General features: G+C 37.2%; 1 protein-coding gene across 3 annotated transcripts in view; it reads right to left on the bottom strand.

The window, feature by feature from the left end:
* smarcd3b (SWI/SNF related, matrix associated, actin dependent regulator of chromatin, subfamily d, member 3b) overlaps positions 1-18,443 on the bottom strand; it is a 37,890-nt gene extending 19,447 nt beyond the window's left edge. The window contains exon 1 of one of the 3 annotated variants that reach the window (XM_042760568.1): positions 18,117-18,443. In XM_042760568.1, coding sequence (XP_042616502.1) covers positions 18,117-18,128 — 12 coding nt within the window. In that variant the 5' untranslated portion in view covers positions 18,129-18,443. Of the gene's footprint in view, positions 1-2,676; positions 3,255-18,116 lie in introns of those variants that run through there. The other 2 variants (XM_042760569.1, XM_042760567.1) reach the window with 2 other exon arrangements.
* Between the last annotated feature and the right edge of the window lie 873 nt (positions 18,444-19,316).

Here is a 19,316-nt window from a genome sequence, read left to right on the forward strand (position 1 = left end):
CTGCTGATAAACAACAACTTTTTGCTCAAGAACATGCACGTCCCTCAGGAGTTTCTTTGCTTGATGTTAACTGACAGCTGCATAGACATCTGTTTGGATAGATGACATTATTTGACTGCTGTGCTTTCCATGAGTTACTGCAAATGTTTACATTAGCAACCGAATAAGCAGTTTATCATTTAGTTTATTATCAGTAAATAATCAGTTTTCAAGTAAACACCTCACTCCATCCGATTGAGCTTGTTTCAAATAAAATTTCATTTTGACTGAAAGGGGCGGTAAAGATCTCTGTTAAAAAGTAAAATTTTAGCTGTGTAAACCTACTTTACGTGGGTGTAAATACGTAAACGTAAATGTCTTATAAACTTATCTTTGTCTTAGATACTGGTCAGTGGAAACAAACATACAAGTCTGATTGCAAAGTTTAGCATTCATATAAACATAACTTTCAGAATCTAAAATCAGATTGGGTTAATTCGGAATGACATAAATTTGTGCATATAAACATACTGATACACAAGACAAATGAAAGGTACTTTTATTTCAATGGATGGTTTTAAAATCACATTATGATTTGTTGTTGAAGCAACAAACTAAATAGGGTAACAGTCATAGTGGTTGGACCTACTCTTGTTTTGTTATTTTCAAACAGTGTATTATAGTAAATCCGAAACTTAAAGTGTAAAATACTGTTATTCCTCATTTCACTCTATTTTACCGTATAGTAAGTTTTTTTTTTTTTTTTTTAGGTTGGTTTGTTTAAAGTGAACTGGAATGAGAGTTTCTGCTCCTAGAGTGAAATGACCTGTAGGTCATCTTTATTTATCCACACAGTTACACTGTAAGACTGAGTCTTTCATTAACCAAGACTGTTTTATTTTGTGCCTGAGAGAGAAGGAGCAAATATAACAGATTACCAGTAATGTGAATTAGAGAAACACTGAAACTGAACTCGACACTGAGCCAAAACTAAATGTTTGGAAGCGGAGATAAAAAAAAAGGATCTAGACAGAATATGCATAAAACTAACAACAAGTCATCGTCTAAGCACAGGTGATTTATCACAGAGAGACAATTTCAAATACTCTGATTAAGTTTTCTAAAACAAGAGATGGTTAGTGTACAGTATTTGCCACAGATTTCCTTCCATACAAAACAAACTTTGAGTACTCATCTCACTCATACTAGTGGCTGTTTAAACTGTTACTTAATTGCAAACCTTGATGTGCACGTACTGTTCCTTGCCTTGGGAACAAGGCTGAACCACTGCATTCTTGCAGTTCAAACTATGACAATGTCATGTAACAAAGAATATACAGTATAACTTTCATATGCCAGGCTTCAGACTGAATGCAGCAGAGAAGCATACAGAGTCCAGAAAGAAACATAGAAGCCACAGAGGAGAACAACACAGGCATAGGAGAGGACATAAAAGGAGAGGAAGCCAAAATAAGGAGTGGGAAACATTCGCCCAGGAACAATCAGTGCTTCGTCAAGGTTAATTAGTCTGCAGAGGCAACACCATCATTTTCTTCATTCATCATCCAAACTCAGCATTTATGTTTTGTTAAGTATAGTTAAAGCAGTTTAACACAGAAGTGAGGCAAATGGTGAACAAAAGGTTGTTTATGATGCCAAGACTATCACTGCAAGTGAAAAGTCTTCACTTACAAAAGCACACTAGAATTAACTATTAATCAAGGAACTTATTATACACTACCATTGAAATTTTTTTTTTTTTTTTACAGAAGTTTTTTTTTTAAGGTCACCAACAGTGCATTTATTTGATTAAATAAATAAATAATAATAATTATTATTATTATTAACATGACACCTTTCTAAAATCCAATGTTGCTTCACAGAAACAAGAAATCATTTCAAGAATAAAATCACAGAGCTCAAGAAACATATGAAAAGCAAGAACTAATTGAAAACAAATAACAGCATGAAAATGCTTTTACGCATTATGCTCACTCTACTACAATCTGCTTTTTACTTCAGATTGATCTGCTCTGGCTAGACAAAGCCCTGCTAAACACAAATAAAAGATTACACAGCTACTGTACTGTACATACACAAAGGTTTAGACAATAAGTGGATCCTTACAGCCTCTTCTGCTTCAAACCTTGAATAGTGTCACATGGGAAACAGCAGTCTAAGATATAGTAGGCTATTATTAGTTGTTATAATAATACTCGCTACTAGTACATCATTTGGCTCTAGGACTAGCTTGAATTTATAATGAATGACATGACAACAGACACGCTAATCTACATAGTAGATGTTATCTGAAGCACTTGATGTGTTCCTGGAGTTGTAATAACAGTGTGTTGTAGTCACTGAGTGGCTTGTGTTTTGAATGAAAGCACCCGTCACCTTAGGCACGCTGCCAAATGCATTCAGCCACCAGTGACCAAAGTGGCTACCTTTGGCCTTTCTTTCACGTTCGCCGATCAGTCTCGCTATTTTTTTCTTACATGCTCATCTCCCTCATTCGCCTCTCCTCCCCACCCCGTCTCCGCTTCAAAAAGAAGAGCGGAGGAGCTGGGATCCGGAGGACTGGAAATAACCTTCACATGGACACCGTTCACCGCTATCAGTCAAACACACGGGCTGTGTCTGTAGCTGAGCTCAAACACACACACACACACACTCATGCACCGAGAGGGTACGTACCACTCCATGGACGAGGAACTCAAATAGTTTGCTCTTGGTGGCTTTGCGTGCTCCTCCAGCAGACTCCTCCGAAGCCATTTCCCTCTGGTCTCCCTCCACTCTGGTTCTCCCTCTCTTTTGTCTTTCCCTCTCCCTCGCCTCTTTTCCTTTTCACCCTTCGCTCACCTCCTCAACCCCCCCCCAAGGGTCCCTGCTCCACTTCCCTTACTTTCTGCTCTCTCTCTCCGTCTCGGAGTGTGCTGCCCTGTCGAGTCTCTCTCTCTGTGTCTCTCACGCTTGTGTTTGGTTGAGCTGCCTTCAGCAGCCCGGCTGTGAGAGAACGTGGGGGGTTGCGAGTTGGGGGTCTTTCAGGGGGGTTCCTGCTGGCCCACCATGACTGTCCCCCCTCCCCCTTTTACAAACACACTGACTGAAAAGCACACACGCTCACAGGCTGCTGCAGCTGTTGCATTCCATTGGTAGATAAGGGAATGCTGGCTGACTGGTCGCTTGCAGCCCTGCTGCGGTGTAGTTCGTCTCGCCGCTAACCAAAACCCTCCTCCTCTGCCTTCACTACTGCTCTCTCTTCTGCCCTTTGCTGCAGTTAAACCCAGCAATGCTTGGAACACGCTGCTCATTCTCAAAAAATAAATAAATAAATAAATGGAGGGAGGATCCTTAAAGCAGCAGCAGTGAGGAAAAGCTGCCCGTTTTCAGATTGAGGTAGAAAAAAAAAAAAAAAAAAAAAAAAGGCTCAGAGAGCACTGGAGACAGATTTTTTTACTCTACCTGTCAAATTGACCTTCTTAATTGCCATCTGTGTCAATTAAATACTAAAACCTACAATAATAATTCCTTCATCGTCCTTTTCTGTCAGATGAATTTTGCTGTATTAAAGGGGTCATATGATGCGATTTCAACTTTTCCTTTCTCTTTGGAGTGTTACAAGCTCTTGGTGCATGAAGAAGATCTGTAAAGTTGCAAAGACTAAAGTCTCAAAAGAGATATTCTTTATAAAAGTTAAGAGTCAACCACGCCTACCTAAAACGGCTCGTTCTAACACACCCCCACGTCTACGTCACAATGTGGGAAGATTTGCATAACGCTGCCCAAACGTTCACGCAAAGAAAGGAGGAGTAACTTTGATTCTCCCTGTTGCTGCTGGCGCCATGTTGTGGAGATGCTGTGTGTTTCCTTGTGAAAGCGAAACTACTTTGGTCTTCCAAAAGAGGACACAACTAGAAATCAGTGGTTAAGTTGTATTTACAACACTGTTCCAGAACAGTCCAACACAAATATTTTTGTTATGAGAGAAGACTACAACGCCAGCTGTTCTTACTCACAGTCTGTAAGTATGTTTTCATATTTAAAGGATTTGCCACTGATGATACCAATGCGAGTTTTGAGCAGTGTAGAGTAGCGCTTGTTGTTTGTCGTTTCTCCGATCACAAATGGAGAAATGGTTTTATGTTTATGCGGCGTGATGCAACACGTAAAAAGACAGTATAAATCAGCGGTTCTCAATTCCAGTCCTCGTGCCCCCCTGCTCTGTACATTTTGTATGTTTCTCTTCACTTCAGATGCTTGTTCTATTCGAACATAAGTGCCCTGGGAAGTGGACATCACAGGATATTCTGCCACGATGCCAGTTCGAAGCAAACATATATGTTCCATTCAAAGTGCATTGAAGTGTGCGAGACGTGAATTTAAATTGTATTTATTTACAGAGGCATATGATGTCACACTTGTCCATGTGGGAAGACGTAGCGCAGCGGAAATCCATGAATGAATGTTCCGTAGTGAACAGATTTCCTCTGCTTAGGGAGTAGGGAGCAATGAACACTGTGTAGGGACCATGTCAGTGGAAACAGAGTGCATGCACGGAGCTCACTTCTAACGAGCTGATTATCTGAATCAGGTGTGTTAACAAAGAGAGATATACAAAATGTGCAGAGCAGGGGGGCTCGAGGACTGGAATTGAGAACCGCTGGTATTGTCATTATAATCCACAATTATGTCCCCACTGGATGCAACAAATGGCTCATTTATAATGGGTTTTAATGTTTTTGTCTCGGCACTCAGGGACACAGTAAGTGTATAGTAAGGGGTGTAACATTTCCGTCACAAGAATACTTGGCAATAAATGTCATTCTGATTTGGATTCTGATTCAGTCATCTCCTCGTTCCCATACTCATGTGATGAGACAGTTTCTAAAATGTCTATGTGCCTGATTTTCCCCATAACTTCGAAGCTAATATTAACCATATTTTTCCTGTTTAAAAGTCTCTAGAAAATTTTCTGGACTGGGAAATACCATTTGTATGAGGTATTTTTTACTACTATTTAGTCATTGATATGTACATTTAGTTAATATTCATCACTTTAAGCAGTCTATTTTCTCTACAAATTATTAAAATGTTTAAGCCAAAACTTCCACTTTGACACACTGATCGACATTTTGATTTTGGACCTTTTTTGAAAAATGTTTCCTACGTCGATTTAAAAGAATTCAAAAATGACTTCAAAATAAAGATTTTCTTTGTTTAAGGGATAATTCACATAAAAATGAAAATTCTGTCATTTCTCAAAATATTTTCTTTGTGTTCCTCAGAAGAAAGAAAGTCCTACAGAAATGGCTTGCTTTGTGTCACTGTCAAACAGAAGGATTGCTGGATGGCTTACATCCACAAGTGTCCTAAGCTCCCATGAGGCCTTGCGTCAAAGTGGAGGCGTCTTTGGGTTCTAAGTAAACAAGCGGGATGTGAGACTCATTCATTCAACAGTTGACAGTCTGTCATTCAAGATTTAGCGATCCAAACTTGCTAACAATGTGGGAACACAACTTCAATGGACTTAAAAAGGGTGAAATAACCTTTACCCTCTGTGGTAGATGGTTGGGAGGATGGTCTCGTATCTCATACGGTAGAATTTTTAGCTATTTTGTAGATTCAGTAACTTAGCCTGTGATGATAAGGCGATGAACAATCTGAAAAGCTCAGAGGCGTATCAGTATCTACACATTGATAAAGTCGGTCGGGTGTTATTTAAGGATGTCGGAAACAACCATATATGATTCTGAAAGCGGACATTGAGCTGATCCAAGAGCCTACACGTATCACAACAAAAGGCTTGGGTGCTAGCATCAGTGACAGATAACATCATGTATTGCAAGCCCAGGATGCTCTTGTAGTCATGCAGCAGCACTTTTGTGGAAGGTCAGTAAAGTAAGGACAATTAAGCGCATGGAAATTGTTTATTGTATTGTGATATTATTAATTAACTAATAAATGCACTAAACTGAAATGTTTACTGTGTGTCATTCATGTTCTGCATATGTTGCTTCACAGTAGCTTTCACTTAAAATCTTTAGTCTAAGATTGTTGGATGATAAATTTAAAATGATATAAGTAAAATTGCACCAAAATGAAAATTCTGGGCCATTTTCGGCTGTTTTTCTCTTTTGGCCGAAAACCGAAAATGCCATTTTCGGTGACCGAAATTTCAGTACATCCCTATAAAATACCATTGGTATACTACTACTGCCACCTCACCGGAAATTGTACCCACGTTCTTTTTTACAGTAATGCCCCCGGAAACAGGTGGATACTGTTACCTCATGTATAGTGTTAAAAAAATGCAACACTGCTATTCAGTAAAACAGCATTCTGATATTGCTTAATCATATTATATTTACAAGGTGCTGAAATAATGTCACACTTCAAGCTTAGGCATATTAACAATAAATTATGGTACTATAATTGCATATTAGAATTGAGGGTTGTTGAGGGTTGATAGGTAGTTGTGTGATTCTTGAAATTAATTAAAAAAAAGGTTAATTAATCAATATATATATATATATATATATATATATATATATAAAAATTTTTAGCTTTGTGGATTGTCACAAAAATTACTCCCAACCACAAGTCGCCTGCCATCCCCCTTGACTTCCCATTTGCTTAACTATAAAAAAACGCTGAATGCTAAATTATTCATTAGGTGTTTTAAATGGCAAATTCATTGTGTGGCAAGTGCTGAAAATCTTTACACCTGAAGCCGTCAAATAAGAAACCTCTGTCAAGACATAGATTCAGGCGATGGGAGGACAGAGGTAAAAAAATTAAAAATAAGGTCTTGACTCATTTCAACAGAAAGTGACTCATCTATAATTAGAGATTACAAGGGCGATTACACAATTTTTAGCATTGTGTTTTGATATTTAAAAACAGTACTAAAATATGCCTTTTAAATAAGCATTCAGTGTTGCAGAAACACAGATGTAGAGGAACTGCCCTTACAAGGACATAACTGACAAACTACTGGCTTCAACCTGTGAATCACAAAAATAACTACCATATTGTCTGGCTGAAAACTCCAAAGTTAAGAGATCAATATCAATATTCATGCTATGATTCTGGTGGAGAGCTGTGAATATGAAGACCAATTAACTTTCACAATCCACACCAAATGCCTTAATTTGGAAAAATACCCAAATGTTTGGACACAAGTGGTTATTGTTTGTTGAATAACCAGAAAGTGTCTAAAGGTATTCATCAAAATTCTATGCATTAACAATAAGGAAGTTTGTAAAAGATGCCAGAGAGACTGAGAATCAGGTGCATCGATCAAACATATCCAGATTTCTGTGTAACAGGCCTTTATGGGAGAGTGGCACAAAGGAAACAATTACTCAAAATGAAAGCATGTCTGGACTGTGCAGTCTGCCAAAATCATAATAATGACCAACTGTAGTGTAGGAAGTGATGTTGTGGTCAAATGAGAGAAGTGCTGATATGTGACGCAAACTTAACGCTGACTTAAAAAAGAAACAAGCAGCAGCCCACATATGATTACAATGCAAAGAAAAATACCATGAAAGGTCCTGTTTTTGCCAGCTTAAAGTTTGGTGTGACATTGTGACACCTTTTTATTTTTGATCACCCCAAGAAATAAATAAAATTGTAAAATATATTAAAATAGAAAACTTATTTTAAATGTTAATTTCACAATATTACTCTTTTTACTGTATTTTTGATCAAATAAAGGCAGCCTTAGTGAGCATAAGAGACTTCTTTCAGAAACATGAAAAATCTTAGTGACCTCAAACTGCTGAACATTAGTGTTGTCATGAATGTTCTACACAAGCATCTCATCAAAGAGCTGAAAAGATGTAGTGGTCTTGGTACCCCTTTGAGCCCCTCCAAGTCTCCCTTTTCCCATTACAGCTCTGCCAAATGCTCAGGTCCCATTGACTGGGAGGTAAAGGGGGTGGGGGAGTGTCTTGTGGGGTAAGGAGATAGATTGTGCGTGAGCAATTTCATGCAAATTTCAACCTTACCATGAAAAAAAAAATAGTTTTTTTTTTTACCAAAAGTACTATTTAAGTTTTTTATTAATGTCAACAGTAAGCATTTTGTAGAAATATGGAGGCCTGTCTAAAAAATAAATAAACTCACTTTGTCTAATCAGCAATGATTTTTGGATTTTAAGGGCCAGACTTATGACGTCAGGACGCTTCAGTGCTGTCACGTCCATAACGTTTTTAAGATTAATTTTATTTCATATAGTAATTATTAATGCAATTAACTTGAAACTTTCTGTACAAAGCCAACTTATGTCCATTTTAATGATCAACATTTCATCTCCATTCTTTGCTTTTATCAATCATAATGGACGCATCATATTAAATCATATGTTTACCACGTTGCTGAGGACTGATACTGTGTCTAGTCTACTGCTTTGATCTGTTTCAGGCTTACCGTATCCGTAAATACATTTTAGAAATGTATTTGTTTTTAATAACATTTAATAATCGAGGAAATTTAGCCAAGACTGCATTTGCTGTCCAGGTCAGAAATAGGCACAGCCGGACTTTAGGACAAATCGCGAAAAATAATTTTAAATGTTTTTATTTTTGTAATTTTTCTTTCTTTTTTTTTTTTTTTTTTATTCTCTTACTTGGGTTGTGCATTGTAAATCACAGAACGTCTACAAAATAGCCTATATGTTGTCACCCAAAAGAAACATGTTTATAGATGGCCACTTTTTTGATGTCTGGACTCTATTTTCAGGGGTTTAGAAAAATATATAGAGATGGTTCAATATATTTGTAACAAATACATTCTATGAGAATGTATATTTCAAGTTTTGACTGCGAATGTCATGTCCATAATGCTGGAATTGCTCGTGTGTTTGTGTCTATTGTTGGAGACTGCGAGCCCTAATTGGGACAGTTTGGCCTAAAGCTGCAGTTTTAGGTTTCTCCTGCAGAGGTCTGTATATGCCTCCCAATAAAACTATTGACTCTAATCGATGTGCCAAAGCACAGAAGCATCACATTCTCATTGTCAGAACTGGCGGTAAACACTGAGTTTGGGGATGCCAATCTGAGATACAGACAGCGACAGAGTGAATCATTTTAACTTCTAAATCACACACTTTTATGTCCAGATTAGATGAGGGCAAGGTTAATTCAAAAGAGGGGGAAAAAAGAGAGGGAATGAGCATGAACAATCAAACATCAAATGTTGAATCATACACACAACATCATACAAAATTATATAAAAATCTAATAAAAAAAATAAAATTTTCCAATAATCTAACAAATTAAATTCATTTAAAACCAGCTGTTTCATATATCAGTAAATCAAGATGCACAATAACTTCATATCTATCTATCTATCTATCTATCTATCTATCTATCTATCTATCTATCTATCTATCTATCTGTCTATCTATCTATCTATCTTTTTGTTTTTATATTTGTCAAAACTCAATTATTGTTTTTAATTTGTTTGTATATTAGTTTTATTTGTGTTTATATATATTTATATTTTGATTTTTAAACTTCAAACTTCAAGCTTTTACCACTTTTTCAAACTTTCTGGTCTGGCATTCTCAAGCCAAGTTCAAAGTTTGTCTTGATGAACTTTTTTTATCCATTTTTGTTGTTGTTGTTGTTTGCTTGTTTTTTTTGCAATTACATTTGGTGACACTATTGCACAGGCAAAAATGCTCCACCTTGAACTGAAAGTGTTATGGCTGTAATGTTTTCATTGTACTTAGTCTTAATGAAGATGTGACCACTTTCTTGATTCATCTCAGCCCCCTTCAAGTATTCAAACTTTCTGAATGTTCATATATCAAAAGCTTGTATCCCGGGTGGTCCGTTTTCAGACTAAATGCACTCTTGGCAAAATAATCAGTAGCCAAACCAAACAGACCATTTGAAAATAAAAGCAAGCTACCTTATTCATTTAAAGACCAGGCAAATTTGATGTGATTCTGGATTACAGTGCATGTAATAACATCTAAACTCAGTTATACTTGCTTTGAAATTATTGTGTTTAAACTGATGTTTCAAACTATTCACTTGAGTTTGAGCACCTGGCAAATTTGATATTTAAATCACCAAAGGAAAACAAAATACAAGTAAACCTGAAATAACAAAAGAGATTTGCTAAAAAGACATTGTTAATTTATAGGAACATGTTTTAATTGAGAAATGCAGAAAATATTAAAGGCAGCAAGATTTTGATTTGGACTGACAAACATCTCTATCCTCTGTCAAGAGTTCATGGCAAGACCAGTTCCTCTGTCTCTCTGGAAAACAATCATCTCATAATCCTCACCAAAATAAATAAATTGAACAACTTTGGCATCCACAATATTTTCAGAACAAACTGTTCTCTTATATTGTAATTCATATTTTTTAGCTGTTGATACTAGCAGCTTATGATTATAAATGTGATAAACAATACATTTTAAAACAAGTAAAAATGTTACACTACTGTTCAAAAGTACACAGTCAGTAAATTTCTTAGTTTTTTTGAATTGAGATGTTAATAAATTTTATCAGCTAAGATGCCTTACACTGATCAAAAGTGACAATGAAGACATAGTGTTAGGAAGACTTCTGAAAAAATGATATCATACTTTTCACAAAAAATCCTAAGCAGAATAACAGTGTTTCCTGAGCACCAAATCCTGAGTAATGGCTGCTGAAAATTCAGCTTTACCATCACAGAAATAAATAAAATTGTAAAATATATTAACATATTTTAAAATATATTAAAATAACTTATTTTAAATGTTAATTTCACAATATTACTGTTTTTACTGTATTTTTGATCAAATAAAGGCAGCCTTAGTGAGCATAAGAGACTTCTTTCAGAAACATGAAAAATCTTAGTGACCTCAAACTGTTGAACAGTAGTGTAAACACCTTGTCAGACATGTTGAATACTGTATGTACAGGTCCTTCTCAAAAAATTAGCATATTGTGAAAAAGTTCATTATTTTCCATAATGTAATGATAAAAATTAAACTTTCATATATTTTAGATTCATTGCAAACCAACTGAAATATTTCAGGTCTTTTATTGTTTTATTGTTTTAATATTGATGATTTTGGCATACAGCTCATGAAAACCCAAAATTCCTATCTCAAAAAATTAGCATATTTCATCCGACCAATAAAAGAAAAGTGTTTTTAATACAAAAAAAGTCAACCTTCAAATAATTATGTTCAGTTATGCACTCAATACTTGGTCGGGAATCCTTTTGCAGAGAAATGACTGCTTCAATGCGGCGTGGCATGGAGGCAATCAGCCTGTGGCACTGCTGAGGTGTTATGGAGGCCCAGGATGCTTCGATAGCGGCCTTAAGCTCATACAGAGTGTTGGGTCTTGCATCTCTCAACTTTCTCTTCACAATATCCCACAGATTCTCTATGGGGTTCAGGTCAGGAGAGTTGGCAGGCCAATTGAGCACAGTAATACCATGGTAAGTAAACCATTTACCAGTGGTTTTGGCACTGTGAGCAGGTGCCAGTTCTTGCTGAAAAACGAAATATTCATCTCCATAAAGCTTTTCAGCAGATGGAAGCATGAAGTGCTCCAAAATCTCCTGATAGCTAGCTGCATTGACCCTGCCCTTGATAAAACACAGTGGACCAACACCAGCAGCTGACATGGCACCCCAGACCATCACTGACTGTGGGTACTTGACACTGGACTTCAGGCATTTTGGCATTTCCTTCTCCCCAGTCTTCCTCCAGACTCTGGCACCTTGATTTCAGAATGACATGCAAAATTTGCTTTCATCTGAAAAAAGTACTTTGGACCACTGAGCAACAGTCCAGTGCTGCTTCTCTGTAGCCCAGGTCAGGCGCTTCTGCCGCTGTTTCTGGTTCAAAAGCACACGCCTGTGCACGGTGGCTCTGGATGTTTCTACTCCAGACTCAGTCCACTGCTTCCGCAGGTCCCCCAAGGTCTGGAATCGGTCCTTCTCCACAATCTTACTCAGGGTCTTGTCACCTCTTCTCGTTGTGCAGCGTTTTTTGCCACACTTTTTCCTTCCCACAGACTTCCCACTGAGGTGCCTTGATACAGCACTCTGGGAACAGCCTATTCGTTCAGAAATTTCTTTCTGTGTCTTACCCTCTCGCTTGAGGGTGTCAATGATGGCCTTCTGGACAGCAGTCAGGTCGGCAGTCTTACCCATGATTGCGGTTTTGAGTAATGAACCAAGCTGTGAGTTTTTAAAAGCCTCAGGAATCTTTTGCAGGTGTTTAGAGTTAATTAGTTGATTCAGATGATTAGGTTAATAGCTCGTTTAGAGAACCTTTTCATGATATGCTAATTTTTTGAGATAGGAATTTTGGGTTTTCATGAGCTGTATGCCAAAATCATCAATATTAAAACAATAAAAGACCTGAAATATTTCAGTTGGTGTGCAATGAATCTAAAATATATGAAAGTTTAATTTTTATCATTACACTATGGAAAATAATGAACTTTTTCACAATATGCTAATTTTTTGAGAAGGACCTGTATTGCACACTACTGAACATATATAGACCAGTGCAATCTGACTAAGCAAAACTACCCAGATCCAGAACATGTATCAGATACTGTTTCTTTTATTTCCCTCTATCTTATATCTGTTTCTCTCATCAAACCATACACATACACAAAGACTTCGGTGTCTCTTTAACTTACATCCTTCATTCAGGATGGACAGAATGAGGCCAGTGAGGGGTCGAACTGAGCCTGCTATAAAGAACGCCTTTCAAATCTACATATTACAGCACAAAGGTGAACATTCATGTCCTCTGATTGTATTACAGACGCGGAGAACATCCGAAAAGCACCCCATCAGCTTTAAAGGCATCAACTCCATGTGTCATATGCCATTTCAGTACGGATGAACAATAACAAGCCATTCAGCTATTCCAGACTCTCTCTTCCCCTCGCTTACTCGGGTAGTGGGGGAAGTACTAAATAGGATATTGAGCCTTTCCCCCGTAAAAATGGGTCAGCTCTCTGTTAGCCAGGCAGTCTGTCTCAGAGACAACCAAAAGCACCATAGCCAGGCAAAGCAGCACACTGCACTACAGACTCAGATTGTGAGCTATCTATCAGACCACGCTGCCTCACAATCGAGCCCCTTCTGAGTCCAGGACTTTAAAGAGATGTGTGGAAAGCACTGAGTACCACACAGCAGCCGCAGACTTAAACTAGTGCAATTCACCTGTAATTACACATAAGGCCAGAGCACTGCTATGGGTTGTGAAGCATCAGGATCACTGTAATCAGTATCAGCAATCAATACAGGGGGGTCTGGCTCTGAACTGAAAACCCTTCATGCAGGACATTGATACAACCAGGGGCATCTAGTTTTTAGGGAGCAACTGAACTCGACTGTCAGTGATCGCCCAGCATTTTAATGCATGAAAAACAGCAGAACTGTTTGTTTCTCATGGGAAAATAATACATAAATAAACAAAATTATTAATAATAAAACTTAACCATAAATACTTAAACATTAAAACAAAACAATATATTAAATAACTCACAAATAACATAGTAATAAATCCAAAAAAGTTCAAAACTACTCTGCAAAGCATTAAGGTCTGTTTGTATTTGTTGTACTGGGCCAGGAGGTCAATCAAAGCCATTTAGATCCTGTTTTAAACATCTTTTTGCTTTTCATAACAATTACCACTGTTCCACAATTTAAAAAGTATACATGTATATCAATAATATCTTTAAAAAAGGTTAAAAACATGAACTTGCTTGGATTAAGCATAAATACGGAAATGAATCAGAGATGCAAATACTGCAGGTGTCCTAACAAATGAGAAGAGGTACTGTTGAGCTGAACAAAGGGCAGTGTTTCTAGAGTTCAGCCATAGCGATCCTATCATTCTAATTCCTCACGTTTAGACCTGCAGAAAGGCAGTGAAGGAGAAAAAGAAGAAGAATGAAAGAAAGGGAGTATTTAATAATCATCCCCTCATCTCTCTGCCTGCACTCTCACTTGTGAAAGAGCCAGTTCTCCCTAAAGCTCTTGAGGTGTGACAGCTAGAAAAAGTGGGTCCTTGAATACTAATGGGATTTCTCTCACTCTCCGAAGATTGCTGGGCACTGAAGCAAACTTCTGTGATCCTTTGTAAGTGTTGCTGGCCTCGCTGGAATTGTTTCCAGAGAGAATACAAGGCCTCGAGCTCAAAGACACACCTGCGACTTGGTACTACAGACTACAACCTAGTACTACAAAAATGTCCTCATTTGCAACAGCTGATTTAGTACTTTGAAGCTAATCTGGCCACACCGTGTTCAATCCCCAAAGGTCAAAACATTTAATCGATGTCTCGCTGAGAGACACAGAAGACAGTACAAACACGTCTCTTAATGTATCAAATTTTACAACACTAACTGTACAGCAATTAACTGTAAATATAAAAATTACACAACTATACCGCAAATTACTGTAATTAATGAGTTACTGTTTCTCACACAAAGCAGTCAAATGGCTTTTAAAAATTTTAAATGTAGACAATTTTTGTCTTCTACTGAGAAGAATCTGGGCTAAAAACTAAAAGTTTAGAGTTTAACCACAACTTTATCTGCTGCGTTTTTAGAAATGCCTGAAATAACAGTTTCAAACATTTGAGGAACCACTGATATACTATTTTATGATCATCAATTGTGTTGTGTATTGTAAATCATTTTCATTGATTTTTTATTTTTTTTATTTATTTAGTTTTTTTGTAAAAGACATTAGGACTGAGGTATTCCTTCCTATTAAACTTTGACAAGATATTACACCAGATCATTTTTTTGTTTTACAAATTGCCCCAAAACATTAATATGCACATCAATGTAAGAAATTAAATATATATTTTTTAAGAAATTAATAATTTTATTCAGCAAGGACACAATAAAATAATAAAAAGTGACAGTTAATAGAAAATTTGAAACGGAAGACTGAAGTAAAGGCTACAAAAATTCTTTGCCATCACAGGAATGAATTCAATTTTAAAATCTATTCAAATAGAAAATTTTTAAATGGTAAAATTTCACAAATTTACTGTTTTTTTGGTGAATTCATCATCAAATTACCACAGCCATTGTGAACATAAGAGACGTCCTACAAAAACATAAAAAAATCTTAGACTGCAGACCTGAATGGTAGTGTATAAAGTTGAAAAAGGCTGATCAAACTGTATTATTTTATGCTTCATTGCTTAAAAAATTAATGATGATGACAAAATTAAAATAAATTTGTCCCTTAGAATGCAGTTAGAAGATAGGGCTGCAAAATTGTTTATGCAAGTTATAATACTGAAATGAATAGTTCTTCTAGGTTTATGCATTTGCATTACTTCAATCATGTTTCTCAGTATAAACCTACATAAAGGGTTGAGAAACATAAACTGAATGAGCTGAATAACTGAAACAGTAAAGAAAACTAGGGATGCACCGGTTGACCGGCCATAAATCGGAACCGGCCGTTTTTTGCTTAAAATACGCGATCGGCAATCGGCGGGTTTTTGGACTTTTTCCAGCCGATTTTTCCGGAAGCGCGCCCGCGTGCACAGACTACATTGTAATCATTCGCTATCATGTTGTTTGTATGGCAGTATTTCGAAATCTGTGCGCAGGACACGGGCAGTCGTTCAGCACTGGAAGTGCAGAGTTACATGTCTGAGGCACAGATAGCAGGAAGTGAACAGCCGCTGGTGTACTGGCGCACAAAGAGCCCCTTTCCTGCACGAAATAAAGCTGCGCGAGCGTACTGTAGCTGTCCGCGCCCTACACAAGCGTAGACATTGAAGGGATGTTCAGCTCAACTTCTCGCGTGTTGGATGAGAAACGAAACTGTCTAAACGGATTTTTTTTTTTTTTTTTGTAAAGTAGAACTTGCTTACACATTTGAAAAGCCAGAAGTAAACGTCAGTTCTGAATAGGATGATTATTTTTATTTTACCTTAAAATTACATCGACTTAATTTGATTTAAAAATCACCTGCTGTAGCACATTGAAAAAAAGTGTTTCATTCATCCAATCAAAAAAATTTAGGGTAATGAATCACATCTATATATATTTTTTTTAACTTGAGCCAATAGTTATTTATTTTTCATTGGCTCAAGTAAAAAATATAGATGTGAATCATTACCCTATTTTTTTTTAATTGGATGAATGAAACACTTTGCATCTTTGTTTTATTCGCACCAACATTATTTAATTTTAACATTTTGGAATAATGTATTTATATAGCATACTTTTATTTAGTCTCACTGGTAAAGACCTTTTTTTTAATTTAAAACCAAATTTAAAAACTAAAATGCTGAATGCTGATTAAGAAACATCTTATTGAATGTGTGTTGATTGTGTTGTTTGGACTGTAGAACTATGCAGTTTTTGCCTTTAATTTCACATGGTTACAGTTAATCTTTTAATTTAAGGCCAGTTCTATGTACTTTCAACACAATTCAAAAATAAAGGCTAAATGCTGATGTCTGTACCATCTATGTTTGTATTGAACGTAGGCTACTTACTGTGCAGTTACTGCCGTTAATTTCAGATGGTTACGGTTATCATTTTCAATAGCCAAAAGCCAGTTTGGCCTATTAAATACCAAATAAACATCTTGTTTATGCACACCTTCCTTCTTTCTTGTTTGTTGTTTAAAGATAAAAAAAAAATTCGGAAATCGGTATCGGAATCGGCCAGTTTGCATTTAAAAAATCGGTATCGGAATCGGCCAAGAAAAATCATGATCGTGCATCCCTAATGAAAACATCCTAAAGTTTTAATGGAATCAAAGCAAACAAGTGGAGGACCAGATATAATGACCACAGACCACACTGGTACCCACTTAAACTCACATACAACATAAAATACTGCACACAGGCACACAACAACCATCAACATTGAAGGCCCAGCCCCAGCTCTCATAGAAACCAGCACGGTTAGATTGGTCAACATGTACTATGAGTGCTCCTGCATGCTCAGCCTATCTACAGTCAATGGCGGTGTACGTTCCTGCAGTGCGTCCAAGCAGAAGCGATGCAGCAGTTGCAGAGCATTCCAGCGCATGCATCTCACTACTGAATACTCTTGAAAAAAAAAGTTCCTTGTATTCTGGTGATTCACTCAGCAACCACATCTGATGGATATAAGAGGGAACCAAATTAATTAATATTTGATTTGATCTCTTGGCAAAGTGTGCACTATTACCTTGGCCTATATCTGTAAGGACATACAGTATATGAAAGTGGGGAAATGAGAAATATTCAGATTCAAAGTAATATATACAATATAAAGCCCACACACTCCAATATAACACTTACGCCAAATACATTTTTCATGATTTCCCTAATTGTTTGTGACTACTTGAAAAAGATTTCAGAGACTATATTTCTATAACTAGAAAATGTATACTCAAAGATATTTTCATGACTTCAGGCTTGAAAATCAGTTTTAAAAATCCTGGAGAAAAAGACTGGGGGTTAAAAAAATAACACAAATATTAGACTTGTGAAGAACAAAATGATGCTGGCTGCTTTAGCATAGTTATTCCAGCATTAAACTATTACATAAACATACCTTTAAATACCATTAAATCACATACCTTCACTCAAAGACAAACAAACTGAGTTCACGTTGACTATAAGAGGGAAACTTGAGGAAAAGCATCTTTATATTGCTAGTTAACATTTGCAACCCCAACAACTGAAGCTAAGAGGTAATTAGGCTCTTAGCAGAGTACAGGGGAGCATCTGATGTCTCACAACATCTCCACTACACTCTACTAGAGTGAAGCTCTCACTCCAGTCAGCATTATGATCATGAGGAACCCTCCATCCGTACTGAAGATCAGTGATGGAGAAGACAGGATTAACACGTGCACCAGTGTAAGTGTGTGTGCATTCAGGACTAGTTCGTGTGTTCTATCTGGCCTCATATACAGTCTCTTTCTGCTCTTTACATTGCCAAATAAACTAGATCCAGTCGGAAAACTCCCATGCGCACTAATCTGACAATCTGTGATGAGATGGGCGGATTATACACCATCAGTACGGTAACAGACCGCAGACACTGAACACTGTTGATTAATAAGTGCTCAATGGAGCAGATGAGATTCTTATGATGTTGCTGTAAATGTCCTACCTTCCTCTCCATGGCTGATGGTTACTGTGGCCGGTTGTTAGCGAAACGGCAGCAAATCGCAGATGAAGAAGCGGATGTGTGTCCGGCGCGATGGAGATGAAGTTCTTTAAAGCTTGAAGCACAAGCACACACACACACACTCAGTCCCTGTTGCTCGGTGCTGGAGTGACTGGACAGTCAGTGTGAAGAGGCAGCGGAGTGAGGAGGGGATGCAGCCAGAGACGGTGCTGGGGCGCAAGCGCGTTCCCCGCTGCTTCGAATGAAACTCGGGGATTCAGAGGGAGCGTCATCAAATTACGCGCCGCTCCCTGCGCGCAGTTACAGTCACTAACATGAGCCGTCGGGATACAGTGAGAACTTTATCGAACAGGCCTAAAATACTACGCAACATGAGCCGGAAAAGTCCGCCAAATTTCTGCACACGAAGATGGGAGTAAAGATACAAAGACCAGTTGTCACACAAGCAGCCAAGAGCTGGTTCTCCCTCACAATGACCGTCGATAAAAGTGTGATGCTGACAAGCTTTTAAAAGAGATTATAAAGGGATAGTTCACTCCAAAACTAAAGTTCTGTCATTATTTATCGTTATGTATCGTAAGTTCATACAGTGAACAATCCTTTTATGTAAGACTGAACTAATTTATAAGGATGCATTCATTTGTACTTCCCTTGCGTTTTCCCATGTCTAGTAAGGCATGGAAAATTAACCATCGTTTTATTATAGCTAGTAAAAGTGTAGTAGCTAGTTTTTTTTTTTTTTTTTGTCGTTTTTATTACCATTTGTATAACCAGTTTTACTACAAATACCATGGTTAAACTATGGTTAGTGTGGCAAAACCATGGTTAATTTGTAGTTATGGTTTAACTATAGTAACCATGGTTTTTTGTTTTATTTGTAGTAAAACCATGGTTAATTTTAGTAAGCAAGAGACCCATCAGATTCTAGTTTTGTCCCATCAGACATTCACTGAACATTGATAGTCTTCCAGCACTTCACTCATGTCTAGGAGTATTTATTGGAGTTGAGACAGTTATTTTCACCTTATTTAACAAGGTATGGTAAAATGAGATTCCTACCAACAACCTTCCTGATGCCGATGTCCAACTCTGACTCACTCCTGACACTTGTATCAGCTGTCTATCTGATGTCAATGTCGAGGTCACTGATTGTCAAAGTCTAGTTTCAGAATACAAATTTTT

Source organism: Cyprinus carpio, chromosome A7 (assembly GCF_018340385.1).
Source record: "Cyprinus carpio isolate SPL01 chromosome A7, ASM1834038v1, whole genome shotgun sequence".
In the NCBI taxonomy this organism is placed as follows: domain Eukaryota; kingdom Metazoa; phylum Chordata; class Actinopteri; order Cypriniformes; family Cyprinidae; genus Cyprinus; species Cyprinus carpio.